The sequence below is a fragment of the Rhinatrema bivittatum genome, chromosome 4 (assembly GCF_901001135.1).
Source record: "Rhinatrema bivittatum chromosome 4, aRhiBiv1.1, whole genome shotgun sequence".
NCBI classification, from domain to species: Eukaryota; Metazoa; Chordata; class Amphibia; order Gymnophiona; family Rhinatrematidae; genus Rhinatrema; species Rhinatrema bivittatum.
The window spans coordinates 441,071,835-441,095,251 of NC_042618.1; the positions used below are offsets into that span (position 1 = coordinate 441,071,835).

Sequence of the window (23,417 nt, forward strand, 5' to 3'; positions counted from 1 at the left end):
CTTTAGTTGGATAAGTGTCCACTTCCCTTCCTGTACTTCCGTAGCAATCCTAAATACTTTAAGATCTTGTGTAATCAATCACTTTCAAAAGCATACACCAAATGAATTTGTCCCTTGTGTATTAAATTGTACTGATTCACATGATGACAGGATAAATTCAGCAGTTCCTATTGGTTCTCTCTGCTGAGTAATGCATTTCAAATCAAAGACTCAAACATGAGTGCTAAGGAGCTATTAAAAGAGCTCTGGGATAAAATTGTGAAAAGGCACAGATTGGGAATGGGAACGAAAGAATTGCAAAGTCCTTGAATATCCCTCAGAGCAGAGTCAAGATGATTATTAAGAAGTGGAAGGTGTATGGCACCACCAAGATCCTGTCTACATCAGGATGAACTTCAAATGGATGACCAAGCAAGGAAGAAGACTGATCAGGGAGGCAGCCAAGAGGCCAGTGGCAGCTTTGAAAGAGCTAAAAGGCCTCCATGGCTAAGACTGGTCAAAGTGTGCATGTGACAACAATATCCCAAACATGCCACAAATCTGGCTTGAAGGGTGGCAAAAAGGAAACAATCAAGAAAGCTCACCTCTAATCCCATTTGAAGTATGTAGAGGAACACTCATGGCATACTATAGCCATGTGGCAAAACGTTTTGTGGTCTGATGAAACAAAATAGAACATTTTGATCTGAATTCAAAGCGTTGGGCACAAACCCAACATAGCACATCACTCAGAGAACACCATCCCTACTGTGAATTGTGGTGGCAGCATCATGTTATGGAGACGCTTCTCATCATTTACTGGGATAGAAGGGACAGTGAATGGAGAAAAGTTTAGAAAAGTCCTTGAGGAAAACCTGCTACCCTCTGCAAGAAAACGAAAATTGGAATGGAAGTTCACCTTTCAGCATGGCAACAACCTGGAGCATACAACCAAAGTTACATTCCAGCAGCTAAGGAACAAAAAGATAAATATCCTGGAGTGGCCCAGTCAGAGCCCCTTAATCCACAATTAGACTAGTGCAATGCCACTCACATAGGCCTCCCTAAAAAGAAACTGAATAAACCTCAAACTCCAAAATGCCACCAGCAGAACAGTCGCAGGCAGCAGAAAATGGAAACATGCCTCCCCTTTTTAATCTCCCTACACTGGCCTCTCATTTCCCTGTACATCAAATTTAAGGTCCTAACCCTCACATTCAGTGCACTGAACAGCATTGACCTGACCAAAAAGTTAAGTGTCACCCACAAACAAACTTTCATTCAAGCCAAAAGCAACTAGCTGCCCCAGTCCTTAAACTCCCTGACTGAAAAAACTAGGCCCAGAACTTTAAGAAGTGCAGCACCAGAACTGTGGAACTCATTTCCCGTTACTTAAAAGGAATCAATTACTATTTGGACTTTCGGCACCAACTATAAAAACGTGGCTATTTGCCCAGCAGCCTGACACCCTTTGTAATACATCACCTTTATCGACATGGCGAGTCACAAAGAACTTATGACATTCAAGGGCTATGATACGAAGAGACTACATCTCTTAGTTATCTGAGAAGTCTTAAGGTTTGTCTTTTATAAATTATGAAAAATAACCTTGCAAAGCATACAAATTAACACAGACCATTCATGAAGAAACAGATCTGCAAAGACTGGGACGTAAAGAGATTACATCTTAGTTATACAAGTAGTTTGTTCTTTATAAATTATAGTTGCTCAAAAGTGTTCTTAATGTAATGCTTTCTTAATTTTTACCTGATCAACCACTCTGTAATCCACCTCAAAGTGGCTGACCCAGCCACAAAAAGTAGAATAGAAATACGAAATGAAATTAAAATTACATTTTTGCCCTGCGAAAAGTGCCAGCACAAATTTGCGCCTGCTTTTTGTGTGGGTACTTTTTTTCAGGCAAACTAAAACAGATAATTGTGATTATTCAAAACTCCCTGTGTAAGTGCAACCCCATCCCCCCCCCCCCAATCCTCTAAAGATACACAGATTAAAAAAAAAAAAAACATGCTTCTGACATAAGTGGGTACTTTTGCCTTCATTACCTACAGAAAGGGCTTTCATTATTGCCCTCTGAGTCTATCTCCAATGTTGTTAATCAAGTGACTTGCATTTTAACCAGTAGAAGGCTTGCGATCAGGAATCGTGTATTGCTAAGACTACACTTGATTGGTAACCGTCCTGACCTGTCACACTCAACTACAAGGCAAAATGGAACTTAAATGCAACAGATTAGATGACGGTATTTCGGGAAATTCAGAGTGATGATACTGTAGCTCAGGGGTCCCCAAACATTTTTCAAGAGAAGGGCCACGCAGATCATTTCAAATCACTGAGAATGATTTGGGTGGGGGGTGCTCCTCAGGGTTTGCTGAGCCCAGGGGGTAGGGGAAATGAGAGATACCAAAGGAGATGTTTGCTGCAAAAGATTTGAATGAGGGGACCATGCCTGGCCCTTTTGGTGATTTTTAATGCCGAGGAAGGTGGGGGCAGGGTTCCCAGGGGGGTGGGGGTGGCATATAGTATCAGTAATAATAGTTCTAGATTTCTCCAAATTTGGCAACCCTGCCACAGCCCCAGCAACCTTTCCCCATTCTGTTCCCTTCCCCAGTATCTGCCCCCCCCCCTCTGGGAAATAGGGAGCAGGGAAGTTTGAGGGTACATGGATAGTGGGATAAGTGTTTGTGTGTCTTACACACACATACCCCATGCATTCTTGCTTCCTCTCTACTGCCCCCTTTCTCATTCCTTATGCCTGTTCCATTTTCTTGCAAAGAATCTGGAGAACTTAATCCAGGGAGAGGCACTCAGTCTTGGTATCTGAGTTTAATGAGGATCTCTGTGCCTGCAGTGTCTGCATCCTTGGGAGATAATGTTCATACTCTTCCCTCACAGCTTCAAAGAGATGGGGGTGTGGTTGGCTTTCCCTGGCAGCCCTGTAGAACCCATGGCTCAAAACTGCCTGTGACTGCCTCCCTGTGGCCAGAACCGTCCTCCAGAGTGGGTGAAAGCTCTTTATGGCTCAAGTGGCTCCACCTGCATGAGCAGCACTAACACCAACAACGCTTAGCGCAGCCACACCACTATGACATGTTGCCACTTGCACTTCCAGTTTCAAATATCTGAGCTGGCAGTAGCGGCAGAATGTGCTTCCATCAGTACCGCTGAAGGCCAGATCAAACTCCTGTCATCACTGCTGTGGACAGGATCAAACTCTTCAGCTTTTGCTGCCAGATGAAATTCAGCCAAGGGCCACATCTGGCTCTCGGGGCATAGTTTGGTGACCCTGCTGTAGCTGGAAGATTATCAGAGGTGCCCTCTAATTTTCCTGCCTCCATGATGTACCACTAATACTAAACATTTATATTGCACTACATGATGTACACAGTGTTATACAGACACACAGAGACATTCTCTGCTCCATGGAGCTTACAATCTAGTTGACAGATGAAGATTGAACAGATGGACACAGTGAAGCAAACATGGTTTTTGAAGTGTAGGCCAGCATTTTCTTTATTTCTCTCTCTCTTCTTCTTCTTTCCTTTCACCCATTAGCAGATGGCTAGGGCACAGCAGAATCTGTAATGGAATCTGTAGTAAATCTTTAATAGAACTTTTACTAGAGGGAAAATAGAGTAAAACAGCTGCAGTTAAGGAAGGCAATGACTAGTACCTTTATTACTATTGCTATAGTAAACATCACTGCAGCCCCACAGAAGAGGCATGCTTGTCCTATCGAGCGCACCCTCTGGTCATGATACACATGAACTGTGACATCTGTGGAATATGTATGAATACCAGCATGCCATTCCACCTCTGATCCATCAGTGTTCCTTCTAACTTTTGGTGGGCTGTGGGCACAAAAAATTATGCAAACTTGTGCATAGTATTCTTTGAAACACCATTCTGTTTTCCTTTTCTTGTGCAGGCTGTGTTTCTTGTGTGTGCTTGTTTCACAGCCCTGTGTGTATGCACACAACTTAAAGGGAGCATTGATCATGCAGGATCCTATTGCCTATTAAACTTGGTGGTTATGTGTAGGTTATTGACACTGAGTCATCAGACATGTTTCTTCATTCCTAGCAGCGTAGCTCTTTTATTCCCCGGTACTTTTTAAAATAGCACAGAAAAAAAATGGAGCTAATACTTAAATGGGAAGGTGAAAATGAAGAGGGTAATTTGAAACATGCCTCTTAGAGAGTCACCTTACTGCTAAAGTAACTCAGTGAGAGGGTAAGATCATATATCGCTGGTGTAGATTTTTATCTACTGAAACTTACCAAATTCTACTTATCGTACAGCATCCTTTTGGTACACAAAATACTGTGTACAGATGACCCACAGGATGAATGAAAAATTAAAACGCATACATTTTAAGTACAGGGCTGTATATATGTATTTGTAGTGAATGTTCATAAATAGATTTCATATGTTCAGCAAATAAAAATAAAATATTTAATCCTGGTTTATGTGATGAAAAATTTAGGAATGTGACTTGCTGATTTTCACATGGAAAGATCTTAGTTTGCCATTTAATAAAAATAATAATTAAGGAAATAAAAAATAAAATTTAATTATAAAATGATATTCTCATTTGTCTTTATCACTTTTCTAGATATATCAATATTCAGCCTGAAAGAAATCCAGTTGCAAAAAGATCCAGGTTTTCGAAATTCTTCGTACCCAGAAACAGGTATGTTAAGAGTAAAGAAGATTTATGTCAGATGTGACAGAACTAAATTAAAGGATCTCTTTTCAGATTATTTTACAAGTTATGTTATGCAAATGCCACACAGTAGTAAGTTATTAAAAACCCAACTGATGAATTTTCTAGGAAGGGGCACACTCTGTGCTTCAAAAAACACCCACAGCTTCTGGTTGGCAAATGTTCTTCCTATTCCATTCAAATAAGAGATAACGGGTTTAATATCACTGCAGAAAGTATACAAATATTATTCAGTAATATTTTTTTGGAGGGTAGGGGGAGGCCCTGGCCATCTCCTCCCTCCAGCCCATTCAGAACTAAGGCTGGGATGCAGTGTCATGAGCCTTCATGTGCAACTATTCAGCTGGTGGAAGTGGTTTCCCTATTTTCTTTCATCTCCCAACTCAATTATTCCGGTCATAGCAATGTTCCTTGGTCAGAGAACATGCATTCTTAGTCCCTAAGTCCAGCTACAAAGTGTCGCTGTTGACTATAAATAGGGAGCACTACTTCCCAGGAGCTATGGATTCTGCCTTTGCATTATCCCCAGCCAGCCTGTGGTGCAGAAGACCTAACCCAATAAGGCACATGCCATAATGTACCTATTTGTTTTTATAGAGGGTGATTTTATAAAAAAAAATCATGTAACTTATATGTTGCCAACACATTTGTTTCACAGATTTTCAAAGCAAATATATGCGCATAAATTCACTTTGAAAATTATCCATAAGAATATGCACAGACTACCCCTCACAAAATTACACCTACTCTTTGCAGGGCATAACTTGTGCAGATTAATTTGCATGTTTACTTCTTAAAATCAAATGTAAGTACTTGAATCCCAACTCTGCTCCCTCCCCCCAGAACCATGCTTTTTCTCTGCATAAGTGTGCATGAAATCAGATTATACACAGGGACGGAAAGTTTTAAATAGCCGTGCGAGCATGCATGTATGCACATATGCTGGCTCGCACCAATGGACGTGGCCATTTTATAGCATATGCGTGTATATGCGCTTATGTTATAAAATCAGCAGTACGCGCATAAGTGTGCCTGCAATTTTATATGGACACGCCTTTGTGCGCGCAAATGCCACCTCTACCATGTAAGTGGGGAATTTTGCTAGGCATGTGCGCTGATTCCAATACCCGTTTCCCTGGTTTGTTCCCAGTTCGTTCCGGTAAAGGATAGGACTTCCTAACCCACCCCCCATCTAGATAGCTTCCTGTTTAACCTATTAAGCCCCAACCCTTCAAACCCCACTGACTAGCCCTGATGTTTTTATTTTAAAACTTGCATGCCATCCATAGCAGAAACAGTTATATGGAAGGGGACCCCAGTGCATGCTTGTGTACATAAATACTTATGCACAGAATGCATGTTACAGACCTGGTCTGCCCATGTCCCGCCCCTTTTTTTTACCTTTTCATTTTGAGTGGCGAATCAGGAGATATGCATCTACTCGGGCACTTCTTAAAATCTGTGAGGCGCGCGCCGGCCCGAGACATGTATCTCCCGGCTTTGGCTCGTATAGGGCTTTTAAAATCGACCCTCTACTGTACATTGAAAGGTGAATTTTAAAAGCTGGGCGCACCAAAATTAGGAAATGGGTGCACATGTAGCACATACACATGTCCACCCGATTTTATGCGCAATCCCAATGCGCGAATATCTGGCATCAGGAACAAAAGGGCAGGGAGTGGACGGGGTGCGAGCATTCTGGGGCGGGGCCTAGAGATGTGCATGCCCAGGTATAGTTGAGCATGAAGTTACTTCTGCTATGGAGGAGGTGTAATCTCAAAACTATTTCCAGGCATCTCTGAGGTGCTTGGATGGTTTGTGTGAACTAGGGGGGAAGTGCAGGCTAAAGAACTGGGGGGGGGGTTAGAGGACCTAGTTGTAGACTGGACAAACTGGTAGAAAACTGGTGAAACTGGTCATGGTATGTATGCGCACCTTTTCTAAAATTTGCTTTCTTGCGTGGCTCGAAGCTGATATGTGGCTGTGCATGCATGCTTGTAAAATTAGAAGCATACATACATGCCCCAGGGCTATTTTTTATAACATGCATGTGTGCATGCGCGCAGGATATAAAATTGCTGGGTATCTGGCCATGCGCCCATATACACATGTATGTGTATAACCCACACGCCCATTTGTCCCTATGCACAACCCCATGCAATTTTATAACAGCTATTTATGCATATAAACCCATGATTTATGTGCATAAATGACTTTGAAAATTACTCCCTTAAAGATATTTCCATGTGTACTTTATAATCACTTTGTTTCAGACTTTGGCACTCTCCTTCCATATTTTCCCATAAATGCTGCCCACTGTTTAACTCTGTACCAAATCCTGGATAAACCTTTGAGGGGTTTTTTGTATAATATTTTTATTGAATTTTTTCCACAAACAACAAAGGCAACAACAAAAAGATAATTGCAATACAACCAGTTTTTACCAGAGAAAAAGAGTAAGATAGCATGTCAGCAATACAAAAGCGTTTCATAAACCATGTTACCCCTGTCCTATCCCTACCCCTAAAACTCCCTCCCCTCCTCTTACCCACACATGATCCTTCTCAAGGACTTATTCTCTCAGTAAACAAACCATCTCGGACATGACAAATCAGTTCAACCAGGTTGTTCTAATGTCAGCTTGGTTCCATCGAACGCAGCAGATTGAGCATGCAAAGTTGGTTTAAGTTGAGCAATAAATGGGCTCCATATACTAGGGAGTCTTTTAATCCCTTTACCACCAGTCCCCAAGCTCCGTGTCTTGTAATCCATAGAGAGCAAGCCTATCATTTCGGCCTGCCATACTGGAATCGTGGGTGCATCTCCGTCAACCCATCTCATTAGAATGCACCTTCGTGCAACACAGAGTCCTTTAATTACAAAACACAATTCACTGTCTGTGCCAGATATTTCCTCTGGGTCAACCCCCAAAATACAAATGTCTGCCCTATCCGGGATTGACAGATGGAGCTTATCCTGGAAGTACTGCCTAATTGAGTTCCAAAATTGTTGCATGGGGGTACACTCCCATAGTCCGTGCACAAGTGTGGCCCTGAGCTCAGGACATCTATGGCACTTCAGGCTTTCAATATGCTTCGTCCTAAAAGCCCGCAATGGGGAAATCCCAACCCTGTGCAATATTCTCAGATGTTGCTCCCTGAACAAAACAGATGGGATATTGCAATTCATCTCTCTTATACTATCATAAAGATCATCCCCTTCCAAGTCAGTCCCAAGATCTAGGTTCCAAGTTGTAGCTAGGTGGTCCAACACAGTGTATCGGTGTATGGAATGTAAATATTTGTGCACCCCTGCCAGAGATTGTTTACATCCCCGATATAAACCTAATAATCACTGAAAGGATCCTGAGGCCATAGCTGGTGTGTTAGATTGTATAATTGTGTGTATATAACTATGGATCTGTAGATAATGTAAAAAAATCCAGTGCTGAAAATGTTCCTTACAGTACTGAAAAGAAAACATGCAATTTTTTGGGTAGTCAATGAAACTTGTCCCATAGCTTTAAGTCTTTGTTTTGTTTTTTTTCTTAAAGCCAAAAGAGAAATAGCTTCTTATTTGACAGTAAAATGTTTTTATGTCTCCAGCAGCAAGTCATAGTTGAGTAAGCATTTTCTATTGGACAGTTATTCCTGATATAATTCCTCTGAGGACAAGGAACACAGCCCAATTACCTTTATAGATGTTGAATATCTGGCATTTTTTTTGAACAGTTTTACTCAGGCATTTTTCTGCTAATGAGCCTGCTGTGAAGTTCCCTAATTTGTATAAAGGGGTCAGAGTGTAGAACAACTGAAACATAATTAAGCAAGTGTTTGTGTAACTGACAGCATCTTTGTATCTGCACAGATTTCTGTCTACTTAAGAAAACATTGTGATTGATGTTTAATAGTCCAATTTTTGGAAGGGGAAAACTTGATTTTTAAGTTTCCAGAAATATATTTGCAGAGAGGGACAGGAAAAAATGACTGAGTGTTAAATGGTGGTCTTTTTTTCTTTGTGTTTAATATCAGAATATGTACATCAAATACAGCTTAACTCTATAGTTGTACATATCTATACAATTGCTCAATCTGACTGTTTTAAATAGAAAGTAAATACTGTATTGAGTAATCGGTAATCGAAGCACAGCTATAACACAGGGAATAGTGATTTTTTTTTCGGCTTTTCTTTTAAGATCCCCCATTAGCCCCGGCTAGTATGTTTATCTACAGTCCAACTGTAGTAATAGGTCATCCAAAACAGAACAATGAGACTCAGCCTAGTTCTGCAACAACCAGGCTTTAAAGCAGGCTTCAAACCTTTTTAACTTGCCTAGTCCTGATCTCCCTTTTTTCCCTTCATAGTCTTACACCTAATCATTCTTTCCATACTTCTGGCTTTATACTTTTATGAATAAAAGCTGTATGCATGTTCTTCTTACTCTCAGGTACTGTTCCCTCTAAGCTGTGTGCATGAGCTTGTGCACAAAGCTAGGGAACACCGCACACACTGCAAAACAGAGTGCGCACAAGAAGTCCCGATATTTAGATTATACTGGCTTGTAGCACATAAATTTTGACTCAATTTATAAAAAGTTGCACAAAAATTTTTGCATCCACAGCATTTCAAAAATTAGAGGGAATGTTGCCCCTAGGGTTACTTTCTGATGGGTTTATACTTTCCCGTATTTTCAGTATATTAGCATAGTACGAGCTTTTGTTTTTGGTATAGTTCCGTGTTCTCCAAAGTGATGCTTTGATGCAACCCCTTCAGTGTTTTCCAAAGTGGTGGGAGTGGTTGAGAAACACTGAAGAATTTCAAATTTTTGAAAATGAAATAGAATATTTTCTTTCTTCTGAGCGCCAATTGAATGTTACTATTTGTTAAGGATGTGTATAAATTTAAAATGAGTGCAAAACGTAACAAATAAGGCTAATTTGATTCATTTGGGAGGCCCCAAACCAAATCATGGGCCCCCTGATTTAAGCAAACCTTATTCGTTCATTTCATTTTAAACTAATGCATCGGGCCTAGGGTATAGGCCTCTACCCAAAGCAGGGGCCATGCCCAAGCATGACGCCGGGGCCTCAGCCTAGTCCCGAGCACGATGCCTGGGTTGTACTGGAGGCACAGACCAATGATGGAGCCTCGGCCGCAACCCCCAAAAATAAAAAAAAAAAAACCCCCCAAGCCTTACCTGATCCATTGGGTAATCCGACAAAGACCAGGTCCTGATGCCAGGGTCTAGGCTAGGGCCTGAACCCAGGCCTAATGCCGCGACCCAACTCGAAGGCTGGGTTCTGACCCACCCTGGAGGCCAGGACCTGATGCCTAGACCCTAGCCTAGGCCAGAGCTCGAGCCCAGGCCCAACACTATGACTCAGCCCGGAAGTTAGATCCCAATGCCGGGGCCTCAGCCCGGACCCAGGCCCGACACTACAACCTGACCCAGAGGCTGGGTCATGTTGCCTGGGCAAGAGCCAGAGCCCAGGCCTGATGCCATGACCCAACCTGGAGCCGGGTCCAGACATCGAGGCCTAGGCCCGACGCTGGATCCTGACTCCTGGGCTTTGACCTTGGATCTGAGGCCTAGGAGCTCCTCTTCTCGACCCTCTTCTTTCTTCAGCACTTCAATGCCAAATGATGGTGTCATGGCACCATCCACTGGGGTGAATGTGCTGGAGTTAATTAATTCTGGGTTAGGTTACAACATTGGGTCTGGGCGACCTACCATGGCCTCGGCCTATGCAAGTCAGACACTTCAGCCTAATCCTAGCTGGCGGATCCCCACCAGGGGCAGAGGGGATCCTGGCTCTGACATTTTTCTGGGAGGGTGGAAGGGAGGCCTAGTTTTCCTTTTTTGGTTGTTTTTAGTTTGGGTTTTTTTTGTTTCGCTTTTTTCACACAAATGAAACGAATTGAGCAATCCATGAACTGAAATACATGGGATAAAACCCTCCTGAAAACAAAGTGAAAATTGAAATTTTTTTCCCCTGCACATCCCTATTTATTACTTTGAAGAATGTGCTTGGTAGGTAGTATTGCTGCTTGGTTAAGTGCTTTATATTCCATAACAGTGAATAAATACACTGCTTGGGCAGTCTTGTGCTGATAGGAAAATTAATTATTGCCCAGCCAGACATGACAGAAAACAGTTTATTAACTATATTTCCATAAGCCTTTGAACAGCTTTACAGCAGACTCTCTTGCATTTTAGGACACGGGAAGAACAGAAGACAAAGCATGCTGTTCTAAGACTTTCTAGCACCAGTCCAAGCCTTGTATTGCCAAGGACATTGATCTGAATGCAATTATTACTTCTGGTGGACTACAACTTTCAGTTTTGTCTACACTGTCCTACTTACAGTGGAGTCTTTTTATTTCAGACCTGCAGATTCTGTATTTTATATTTGTTGTCACAGTGTGACAAAATTTTGTACAGTTGGTTTTAAGGTCTCCTCTGCCACTAGAGCCAGTAGGTTACAGCTGTTAGTGTAACTGTAGCTGCAATTTTTGTGCAGGACTGAGAAACACAGTGCATTATTTATTGCAGATTCATTGCTGCTAAAGAACTACTGTCTGTACGTTTAACATAAGAAACAGTCGAATGCTTGAAGAAGTTGCAGTGACGTTTATAATATGTGAATGCATCTGTTTCTCCTGATGAATTGTTTTAGTGCAGTTTGTTTGTTTTTTTTGTTTGTTTGTTTCCTTAGGGGGGACACTGGTGTGCTGTGACCCACATGGTATATAAACCCACAGAGATACAGTAATGGTTTACCTGCACTTACCCACCACACAGAAAGAAATCCCTTTTGGAATTAGCCCTGCTGTGCAGTAGTTCATGTTGGTCATTTTATGGTATCTTAGACAGGAACTGATGTCACAGCAGGTGAAGTTCCAAGGGACTTTGCCATCACTTTGGACCAGAAATTTCATTATTAAGAATTTTGCCTTGAATCAGGTGAAGATAGATTTGCATAGATTGGTGGCAACCACGTGTTTTGCCTCTTTGGGTTTTTTATCCCAGCAGTTTCCTTCTGCTCCTTTTAAGCTCCCAGCCCAATCAAAAACTGGCCTCTTTTTGGCTATGGTGCTATGTGCCTTCATTCACATCTACCTGGAAGGGGGTGAGGCATTTCTCCCAATTTCTGTAACCCCCTCCCAACTCAGCATAGCCATCACAGTGACAGTCTTTGGCCAAGGACCACAAACTGGACTCCCTCTGGAATCTGGCTTACATGGAGGCAAAGCCTCACTGCTAGGCAGCTCCAGTTGAGTGATGGCAGAGACTCCCTCCCCCAGGGGCTGAGAATGTTGCCTTTAGCAGCATCGCTGGCCAGCCCAGACAGTAGATGTCTGGCCCAAGAATCAAACTCAGGTCTTCTGTATGGCAGCATGCAGTGCTGGTCACTGAGCCACCGGGCCAACCCTATTAAGTTCAGTTTAAAATGCTCTTTGAATTTTTCAGACCACAAGGGGCACAGCTCGACCAGTGTTTCCCCTGAACTGTAATGTTTCCTGGAATAGAAACCTTGCTGTGCTTAACTGTTAAAATAAGTGGACCATCTTTTAACACTCTTAAGTTTGATTACATAAGATCTGAACATTGAAAACAATTCTACAATGCTGGTTTAAAGAAGAAACATAGCTCAGAATTTGATCTAAGGAAGTGAATAACAATATTTTGTATTTTCTTTACTTTTTTTTTCTGTGTGCGCCAGAAAATGTCAGTATGATCTTCTAGTAACAAGGTATAGCTTTGATAATTGTTCTCTTAGGGCATCTTGAATTACAGATATTTGCACATAATGCAGATCTTCCTAATACAGTGACTTCGTACATTGCCTTTTGTTTTAGTAAATGATGAATAGCAAAGGATATCTTTTTTTTATTTTAAATTTTGAAAGAGCAAGTGTATTTGTTTAAGTAGAGAAACTTAAAGCAACAGTTTATACTAGCTTTAAATATGCTGTGTATGACAAGCTTCATAAGCAGTACCTGCCACTTAACAAAAGAAGCATATCAAGTGTAAGATGTACCAGATAAAAGCACAGCACTGGCTGTGTTTATTTTTTAGTTCTATGAATTCAAGAGATGCTAGGAGTTTGAAAAGAACAAAATCATGGTAGTATATTTTATTTTTATTATGAAGTGGCATTAGAGCACTGGCACAGCAATCTGATTGGCTGAGAATGATCACAGGGTCTGCTAGTCTCCAATGAAAGTGGATTAGAATGATCTGATGCTGTTTAGGTCCCAGGCAATGCAGGATGCCTTTGAGGTTAATAATACCTCTCGTTAGACCAAAAATAAATGTTCTTCATAGATGATGATACACATGGGCATTCAGGGACTCCGTGATCTTGTTTTCAGATGACTGTAGCAGCAGTGCAGAAGGGGCAGATTTTATACTCAAATCACATTTTTCATCACATTAATATTCTTCATTTGTGACTGAGGACAACTGGGTTTGTTGAGGGAAGAGAGAGAAGAAGCAAGTGAAAGTACAGCTAGCTTTTTAAAACCAGTTTCTTTGCAGTTTTACAATGGCATTAATGCCCCTAGGACTGAACGCTTCCAATTATAGTTGCACCATTTGAATCTGCTTGCACTGCGGCCTCCTGACTCACAACTGCACACTAATCTCCCAGTACTAGGATTCCCGTCTTTACTAATTGATCATGTTGCTTTTAAGAACTTTTTTTTTAATGGGTCCACTTTCAGTATGCAGATGTCATGATAAAGAGCTTACTTACCAGAAAAATTTACAGCTAAAATGAGCTGCTGCTTCACAGAACTTGGGAACAAATCTTCACTGTTTTTTTTAGTTCAAGGAGCTTACTGGATTTATTACACTGTTCACGTGAGACCAGCTGTTGAGATGCACGCATGAACTTCATAAGAGCTCACCACATGATGGAAACGTTTTGAGGATGACAGCTTAGAGTTGCTTGGGTTTTTTCTATTTTTTTTTCCAGGTCCGAGATGCTATTGTTACCAATTAGACAAAACATGTGTTGGCTATGGTGTTTTGTAAGTCTTTGTGTTCCACCTGTATAGAGTATTTTAGTGCATCTTTACAATACTGTAAATCTACATTGATATATTTTGTCAGTCCTTGGCTGGTATATCATGGGAAACATTAATGGATAGCTTGATTTTTTTTTTTTCCTGACATTCACTGTAAAGCATTCAGGGGTCCCTACCATTTCTGTTCAGTATATTTTGTGGTTTATTGTTATTTAACAGTATTAAGTGAAAAAAGTTGTTTTTTTTTGGGGGGGGGGGGGGGAGTTCTTTTTTTTTTTTTGTATATTTCATTTTTAATTTTATTTGTGAATAGTGATTTGTGGCATGTTTGGGGTGTTCTATTAATATTTTTCATTGATAATTGATAAATTTAATTGGGACTTTTTATTTTGTTAGAAGAAACAGATTCATGTGTCATTGTGAATATTGGGCCACTATGGCTTGTCAGCATTTGCAAACTGGTTTTAGGTTAAGAAAGCAAACAAACCAAACCACCATATAATCATAACAAACTGCTGTTATTTTTAACTGACAAACTTGTATTAATATTGTACTTTTGGAAGTATGAATATTATGTGGAATTTCTTGGTTTTGTTCTAAAGTTTATAATAACAAAAAAAAGTTCCATGTATCGGTGTACAGCAGTTTATTTCCATCACTGGCCAGCAGAAAGATCTGATTTTAGGATGCATTTGTGGTCATTCTAGTTTCTAAAGTATGTTATGGGATAACTACACAATTAGAGGAAAGTCATAGAATCTATATTTATATATGGGGCTCAATTCACCCAAATTCTTTTTAGATGCAGGAAGCGAATAGTAGAAAAAGCCTGAATAACTGTTGTTCAAGCAAATGTTAAGGAGTTGTTTAGCAAAAAAAAAAATATTCATCATGGCCTAAAAACAAGAAGGGGTAGATTTTAAAAGGATTATGCGCATAAGTTATGCGCGTAACCCTTTTAAACCCCCCCTGCGCACACCGAGCCTATTTTGCATAGGCTCGGCGGTGCGTGCAAGTCCCGAGGCTTCGCTAGGGGAGGGGGTGTCGGGGGCGTGTCTGCGTGGTGCCGTTCCGGGGGCGCGGCCAAGGCTGCCGGAACAGCCCCTGGGTCGGGTGATAGCGCGAGTTACACCTGCCTCTGGCAGGCGTAACTTTGTCGACAAAGGTAGGAGGGGGTGTAGATAGGGCTGGGGGGGGGGGGTGTTAGGTAGAGGAAGGGAGGGGAAGGTGGAAGGAGGCCAAAGGAAAGTTCCCTACGAGGCCTCAGAGCGGCCTCAGAGGGAATGGGCTCGGCGCGCGCAAGTTGCACAAATGTGCACCCCCTTGCGTGCGCCGACCCCGGATTTTATAAGGTACGCGCAGCTAAGCGCGTATCTTATAAAATCCGGCATACTTTTGTTTGCTCCTGGTGCACGAACAAAAGTACACGCGGGTGCACTTTTAGAAAATCTACCCCGAAATGTGTAGACAAAAAATGGACTGGAAACGGCAACAAGCCAGATTATATTTAGTGCAATTTAGTGCAAGTATTTCATTTCCACCCGGGGAACGGGCTCTTCATATTTTGGATTGCAAAGGGGCTTTGGCTTTCTATTTAGAACGCCCAGCATCTTACAGGCAATCCACTCAGCTCTTTATATCTTTTGACAACAGGCTGGGAGTTACGGTGGGTAAACACTATATCTAATTGGCTGGTGGACTGCATTGCCTTCTGCTACGCACAAGCGGGCCTTCAGCTTGGAGGCCAAATCAAAGCTCACTCTGTGAGGGCCATGACAGTGTCGGTAGCCCACCTGCAGGTGGTCCCTGTCACTGACATTTGCCAAGCAGCAACGTGAAGTTCCCTGTGCATGTTCGCTGCCCACTGCTGTTTGGACAAGGATGGTCGACAGGACAGTTCCTTCAATCAATCTCTCCTTCACAATCTCTTCCAGATTTAGACCCTACCTAAGGCCCTTGTTTGGAACCAGGCTGGCCCTCTGCTGACCAACAGCACCGCAGTTGTGCCCAATGGCACTCTGTTCGGTAACTATTGGTCTTAGTTGTGGCTGAGAGCAGCCTGGAGCTTGGTATTTACTCATCCGTGAGGACTACCATCCTGCTTGTCCTAGGAGAAAGCGCAGTTGCTTACTTGTAACAGGTGTTTCCTAGGACAGAGGATGTTAGTCCTCAGGAAACCCATCTGCCACCCCACAGACTTGGGTCATCATGCATTTTATTTTATTTTTTCGCTCATATTTTTGCTATGTTACTGAAGGGGGACCTGGTGTAGACACGTGGATAGTGGCATGCTGAGCATGTTCAGTGTGCCAGTCAAAGCTTCTAGAAACTTTGACAAACGTTTTCCATGCTGGGCTCCATCTGGTGATGTCACCCATCTGTGAGGACTAACATCCTGCTGTCCTTGGGGAACACCTGTTGCAGGTAAGCAACTGCACTTTCTCTCACATGCTAGTTTATCATACACATGCTATTTTGATGCACATGCTTTCTCACATGTTCACTCATGTGCTTCATTATGCTGTCTCCCTCTCATATACACACATGCTGACTCACATACATATGCTCACTCTTTCTCTCTTCACTAAATGTGTAGGCAGAAGCAGTCTCCTTCTTGGACCTGTACAGGATCTCTCATACACACAGTGCTTTTTCATATGTTCACACATACTCGCACATGCTCACACCCATGCTGCTCATACGCAAATACTTTTTCTCTCATACACACATGCTCTCACTTGTTCTCTCTCTCGCTCTCTCACACACACGTTTGTGCTCTCTTCCTCGAAAGTACAGCCTCTTCCTTGGGGTCCACACAGTGTCTCACACAAAAACACATGCTCTTTCAGATATTGACATATACACACTCTCTCTCACACACACATGCTTGCTCTCACATGTTTACAAAAACACATGCTTTCCCTCTCACACCACATACTCATTTGCTATTTGTTCCCACATGCTCTTTCACATTCTCACACTCAATCTGTCCTCAAAACATGCAGGATACGGGCACCAGCAGCCTCTTTTTTTTGGTAGTGAAAGCAACTATAGCCTTCTTTCTTCAGTCTGAGGCCCAGCTAAAGCAGCAGTCCACTTTGGCCTTATTCCCTGTGCAGCCTGACCAATGCAGAAGTCTCCTTCATGCAGTGTGGCCCAGCCCACAGCAGCAGCCTCATTCCTGGAACCCATGTGGGCACGGCCCAGAAGCAGCTGTCATTTCCCATTTGGGCCTAACTGATAGCAAAAGCCTCCTTTGGCTGCTTGTGACCTGCTCTCAATAGCCTGCAGGGAGCAGGGACCCAATGGTACACAAGTAGCTTTGACTCCCAAAGCAGCAAAGCATAAGTTGAAGATTTAAAAAAAACAAACCAAAACTTAGTGGGTGCTATGTCTGAAACTCTAGGCATTGAGCTTTGGAGCGGGCCATAGGCCCCATGCATTTAGTGCTAATGACGCACCTGAATGCAACCCTCAGCTTGTGAGTCCCCATTGTATGCAGCTGATTACTATTTTGCTTGTTCATGGAAAAAGCAAAGTTGCTTACCTGTAACAGGTGTTTTCCTTGGACAGCAGGATAAATCAGCCACAAATCCCATCCTCTTCCCCTTATAATTGAAGGTTAGCGTGCTACAAATCTAAGGAGACTTGCATGGTGGCATTTGTACTTTGGTTTCTCACAGGACAAGCAGGATGGTAGTCCTCACATATGGGTGACATCACAGGATGGAGCCCAATCACTAGATCTTTGACTGGCATGCCCAGCATGGCACTAACCCTGCAGCCATCAGGGGTCCCCCTTCAGTCTTCTTTTTTTTTGCACAGCAGTAGCCACACGGTTAAGGAGCTCCACAGAGATTCCTGACAGGAATTTTCCTCACGGAATTACTTCAACATTTCTTACCCCACAAGGGTCCCTCCTTCAATTTTTTCAAGCCACAGTACTCCGGTAAGTTTTCTACCCGTTTTTGGTTGATTCCCGTCGAGTTTGGCCCTCGCGGCCTACTGACCGTCGACCGTATCTTGGCTCAAATTTTTCATGGCCATGGTGTCGGGGTTCCATCTGTGCCCGGGCTGCAATCGCATCATGTCCATAATAGACCCTCATAAGGTCTGTGTAATGTGTCTTGGATGTGAGCACGATGACCTGACCTGCACCAAATGTGCCCTAATGACACCAAAAGGTGCAAGGCCAGAATGGAGAAGATGGAACTTCTCTTCTGTGCTCAAACCCCAAGCCGTCTATTGCATCGACGTCATTAGAACCAGCACTGTCAACTTCGCGCCAGTATCGACCACCGACCATCTGGCATCAACGACTTCTCGGCCTTCAACCACCTCTACTCCCCCTCAGGACCGAGGGGATCGTAGAGAGAAACATCGCCACCGACATCTGAAGTCTCGGACCATCGAGGGAGTGAAATCATCAACCTCGCCATCATCCAAGCCGCCGTCAAAGAAACCCTGTCCAGAAAAGGCAACGACCTTTTCGTTGACCGGGTCACCGAGGCAACCCTCACTCGAAAGGGGATTCAGAGCCGCGACTCCGCCTTTAACGGTGGTCCCTCCGGCTATGCCTCTGCCTCCTTCTGTTCCAGAGCTGGGGCTGCTTGCTCCAGGACTCCAAGAAGAACTGGACCGGCTGGTTCAGGAGGCCATCGACAAGGCAATGCATCGACTCCAAGTTTCTCCGGCATCGACACCGGTACCAATCGTGGAACCGACCACTGACCCGATTCCGGCAGCGTTGGCACCACTGCTCTCGAGGATGGAAGTGCTCATTGCCGCTTTTCCACCGATTGATCCTGGGTCACCGATGGCTTCGGTGCCCTCTCCGCTTTCATTGTCATTGGGAGGAGAAACACCGTTCCGCATCCCTCCCATCGGGAGTCCTACTGATGCCTCAGCCATCGATGCCGATGCATCAGTCGGCGCCACCAATCCATTCATCGATGCCTGCAATGGTGCCATTGATGCCTTCATTGGTGCCTCCAATTATTTCTTCGATTCCTTCGGAGCCTAGACCAGGACCTTCAGGGATTCCACTGTCCCGTCCCCCTCTGGCTCCTAGAGGGGCAGGTGCTGATCCCTACAATACCTGGACTGATGATTCTTCACCAGACACCGCTGACCTGCCTTCACCACCTTCTCCTACTGAAAGCAGAAAGCGTTCTCCGGAAGACCTTTCCTTCATAAATTTTGTGAAGGAGATGTCTAAATTGGTTCCCTTCCAATTACAGACCAAACAAGATGACAGGCATCAAATGATGGAGCTATTGCAATTCCTGGATGCTCCCAAGGAAATAACCTCCATCCCTATTCACCAAGTTCTTCTAGATCTTCTCAGAAAGAACTGTGAACACCCTGGCTCTGTTCCTTCAGGCAAAAGGAAGACTGACACCACTTATTTGGTACAGTCAGCCCCAGGTTTTCAAAAACCTCAATTGGATCACCAATCTGTGGTGGTAGAATCTGCCCAAAAGAGGGCAAAGAGATTAAAACCCCACACTTCTTTTCCCCCAGGCAAGAAGCAAAAATTTGTAGATGCCATTGATTGACGGGTCTTCCAGGGCTCAATGCTCATCTCCCGAATTGCCTCTTATCAGCTCTATATGACCCAATACAACAGGGTCTTATTTAAGCAGATACAAGACTTGACAGACTCCCTGCCTCAACAATTTCAAGATCAGCTCCAAACCCTAGTAAACAAGGGTTTTGAGGCGGGCAAGCATGAGATAAGATCATCTTACGATATCTTTGACACTGCTACCAGGGTATCTGCAGCCGCTATCTCGGCAAGAAGATGGGCCTGGCTCAAGTCCTTCGGACCTTCACCCTGAAGTGCAGGACAGATTATCTGACCTGCCCTGTATAGGAGACAATGTGTGCGGCGAGCAGATTCAACAAATGGTGGCAGAGCTCAAGGACCATCATGAGACCCTGAGACAGCTCTCTCTGATGCCTTCTGAGTACTCCTCAAAACAGCCTTTCTGAAAAGACACTAAGAAGTCATTCTTCCATCCGAAGAAGTCCTACCTACCACCTGCTAGAACTTGCTCTACGAGACCATTTCAAAAAACCCAGTCTCGTCAGATACGAAAACAAAAGCCGCAAGCAGCTCCTCAGCCGGGCCCTGCTTCTGGTTTTTGACTCCTGCATAGAGAGCAACAGCCAGCTTCCACTGCCTCACATACCAGTGGGAGGTTGATTGTGCCATTTCAACAACAGGTGGCACTCAATCACCTCAGACCAGTGGGTCCTAGCGATAATCGTTCAAGGTTATCATCTCAACTTTCTCTCCATCCCACCGGACTCCCCACCTCTACCGACGTGGAGAACATCTGATCACTCCATCCTTCTGGAACAGGAGGCCTCCCTCCTCCTCCAGTCCCAGGCACTAGAACCAGTACCCTACTCTCAGCACGTCAGCATGGCCTAGGGTTCTATTCCCGGTACTTCCTAATCCCCAAAAAATCGGGAGGCATTCGTCCAATTCTGGATCGACGTGCCCTCAACAAGTACCTTCATCGAGAAAAGTTCAAAATGGTAACCTTGAGTTCTCTTCTTCCTCTTCTACAAAGAGGAGACTGGCTCTGCTCTCTAGACCTACAGGACGCATACACTCATATTGCGATAACTCCATCTCATCACAAATACCTGAGATTTCTAGTAGGCCCCAAGCACTATCAGTACCGAGTGCTTCCATTCGGCCTCGCGTCTGCACCATGAGTCTTCACAAAATGTCTCGTAGTAGTTGCAGCCTTCTTCAGGACTCAAGGTGTTCACGTCTACCCCTATCTAGACGATTGGTTGATCAGGGGTCCCACTCAGCAAACTGCTCTGTCGTCCCTACATCTTACCTTACACACTCTGATTTCCCTAAGATTTCTCGTCAACTACAACAAATCCTACTTAGTCCCATCTCAAACCTTATCATTCATAGGGGCAGACTTGGACACCTTGCAGGCAAAAGCTTTTCTACCTCAACAACGAGCTCTCACTCTTGTCTCTCTCGCACACCAGCTGCAGTCTCAGCGCTCCACGACTGCACGCCGCTTTCTCTTCCTATTGGGACACATAGCGTCCTCAGTTCAGGACACCCCAATGGCCCGCCTAGCCATGAGTGTCATGCAGTGGACTCTAAGGTCACAATGGACTTAATGCATTCAGCCCCTGTCGACCATTGTCCATGTCACCGACTCACTCTGTCTCTCGCCTGGTGGAAAAATCAGATCAATCTCCTCCAAGGCTTGCCCTTCCAGGCTCCAGACCCTCAAATAACTCTCACCACCGATGCTTCCAACCTTGGCAGGGGAGCCCACGTGGCCAATCTGCAGACACAAGGAACTTGGTCTCCAGAGGAAGCCAAACACCAAATCAATTTCCTGGAGCTTCGAGCAATCAGATATGCTCTGAGTATTTCAGGATCACCTCTCCAACCAAGTCATCCTGATTCAGACAGACAACCAGGTGGCCATGTGGTACATCAACAAACAGGGAGGCACGGGCTCCTACCTCCTGTGTCAGGAAGCTGCGCAGATATGGGAGGAGGCCCTCTCCCACTCAATGTACCTCAGGGCCACCTACTTGCCAGGAGTGGACAATGTGTTGGAAGACAAGCTAAGTCGCAGCTTTCAACCGCACGATTGGTCTCTCGACCCCTCAGTAGCGCACTCTATCTTCCAACAATGGGGTTACCCTCAAATAGACCTCTTTGCGTCACTAAGAAACCGCAAAGCAGAGAACTTCTGCTCTCTTACTCGCAGCCAACACTATCAGCCAAGAGATGCGTTCTCCCTCTCATGGGCAACCGGTCTCCTATATGCATCCACTTCCACTTCTCTCAAAGACTCTCGTGAAGTTACGTCAGGACAAGGGAACCATGATCCTGATAGCACCTCACTGGCCACGCCAAGTGTGGTTTCCAATACTTCAGGATCTCTCCATTCGCAGGCACATTCCCTTGGGAAAGGACCCGCTTCTGATCACTCAAAACGACAGGTGCCTACGCCACCCCAGTCTTCAAGTCTTGTCCCTAACGGCCTGGATGTTGAAAGGTTAATCCTTCAGCCACTTAACCTTTCTGAATCAGTATCCCGTGTCCTGATTGTTTCACGGAAGCCTTCCACGAGAAAATCCTACCTTTACAAATGGAACAGATTTCAGTCAAGGTGCTCTTCTCAATCCCTTGACCCCTTTACCTGTCCAATCACGAAGTTTCTGGACTATCTCTGGCACTTGTCGGAGTCAGGTCTAAAAACTTCCTCCATCAGAATGCATGTTAATGCGGTGGCCGCCTTCCATAAAGGTGTCGGGGATGTTCCTATTTCAGTACAACCCCTTGTAACACGTTTTCTGAAGGGCTTGCTTCACCTCAAGCCTCCACTGCATCCTCCGGCCCCTTCTTGGGACCTCAATCTGGTTTTGGGTCGGCTCATGAAACCACCATTCGAGCCTCTCAAATCCTGTGAACTTCGCTATCTCACATGGAAAGTAATCTTCCTTTTGGCAATCACTTCGCCTCGCAGAGTTAGTGAGTTACAGGCCCTAGTTACCTATCCGCCTTACACTAACTTCTGCAGGACCGGGCAATAATCCGCACTCACCCTACGTTTTTGCCTCTGGTAGTATCAGAGTTTCATCTCAATCAATCCATTATACTACCTACCTTTTTTCCCAGGCCCCATTCCAATCCAGGAGAACAGGCTCTGCATACCCTTGACTGTAAACTGGCTCTAGCGTTCTACCTAGACTGTATAGCTGCCCACAGGAAAAGCACTCAATTGTTTGTCTCTTTCCATTCCATTAAATTGGGGCAGCCTGTGGGTAAACAGACTCTCTCCTCCTGGTTAGTGGACTGCATATCCTTTTGCTATCAGCAAGCGGGCATTCCAATTCAGGTCCGTGTTAAAGCACACTCTGTGAGGGCCATGGCAACTTCAGTAGCACACCTATGCTCGGTGCCGCTTCCTGACATTTGCAGGGCTGCCACCTGGAGTTCTCTCCATACCTTTACAGCCCACTATTGATTGGACAAGGCCGGAAGACAAGATTCCATCTTTGGCCAATCTGTCCTGCGTAACCTATTCACAACTTGACGTACCTACAAGGGATCTCGGCCTCCCACATCGCAGGAAAAGACGACGTCTCAGCAGACTTCCTCAGCCGAGAGAGCCTGGACCCAGGAGAATGGACGCTGTCGACCACAGCCTTCCAACTGATAGTAAATTGCTGGGGTCTCCCAGCCATAGATCTACTGGCCACCCATTTCAGTGCCCAAGTCCCAGGTTCTTCAGCCGCAGACGAGAGCCACACTCCCAAGGAATCAATGCTCTCATCCAGACTTAGCCAGAGGAAGACTTACTGTACGCCACCCCCCCCCCCCCCCCCATGGCCACTACTGGGCAAGGTCATCTGCAAGATAGAACACCACAGGGGATTAGTTTTGGTGGCCCCGGATTGGCCAAGACGACCATGGTACACAGACATGCAAAGACTCCTTGCGGGGAACTCTGTGCCTACCTCTACACAGGGACCTTCTCCGGCAGGGCCCGATTCTCCACGAAGATCAGTCTCTATTCTCTTTTACGGTCTGGCCCTTGAGAGGACTTGCCTGAAGAAGCACGGTTACTCAAAGGCCGTGATTGACAACCTGCTC

The 23,417-nt window shown here is 44.4% G+C and overlaps 1 protein-coding gene across 4 annotated transcripts in view; it reads left to right on the top strand.

Annotated features, from left to right (window-relative positions):
- The window catches only part of CDK17 (cyclin dependent kinase 17), a 407,414-nt gene extending 393,026 nt beyond the window's left edge, over positions 1 to 14,388 (top strand). For all 4 annotated transcript variants that reach the window (XM_029601556.1, XM_029601558.1, XM_029601559.1 and 1 more), the window contains 2 exons: positions 4,616 to 4,693; positions 10,944 to 14,388. In XM_029601556.1, the coding sequence (XP_029457416.1) occupies positions 4,616 to 4,693; positions 10,944 to 10,981 (116 nt within the window). In that variant the 3' untranslated portion in view covers positions 10,982 to 14,388. The remainder of the gene's footprint in view (positions 1 to 4,615; positions 4,694 to 10,943) is intronic.
- Positions 14,389 to 23,417: the final 9,029 nt, after the last annotated feature.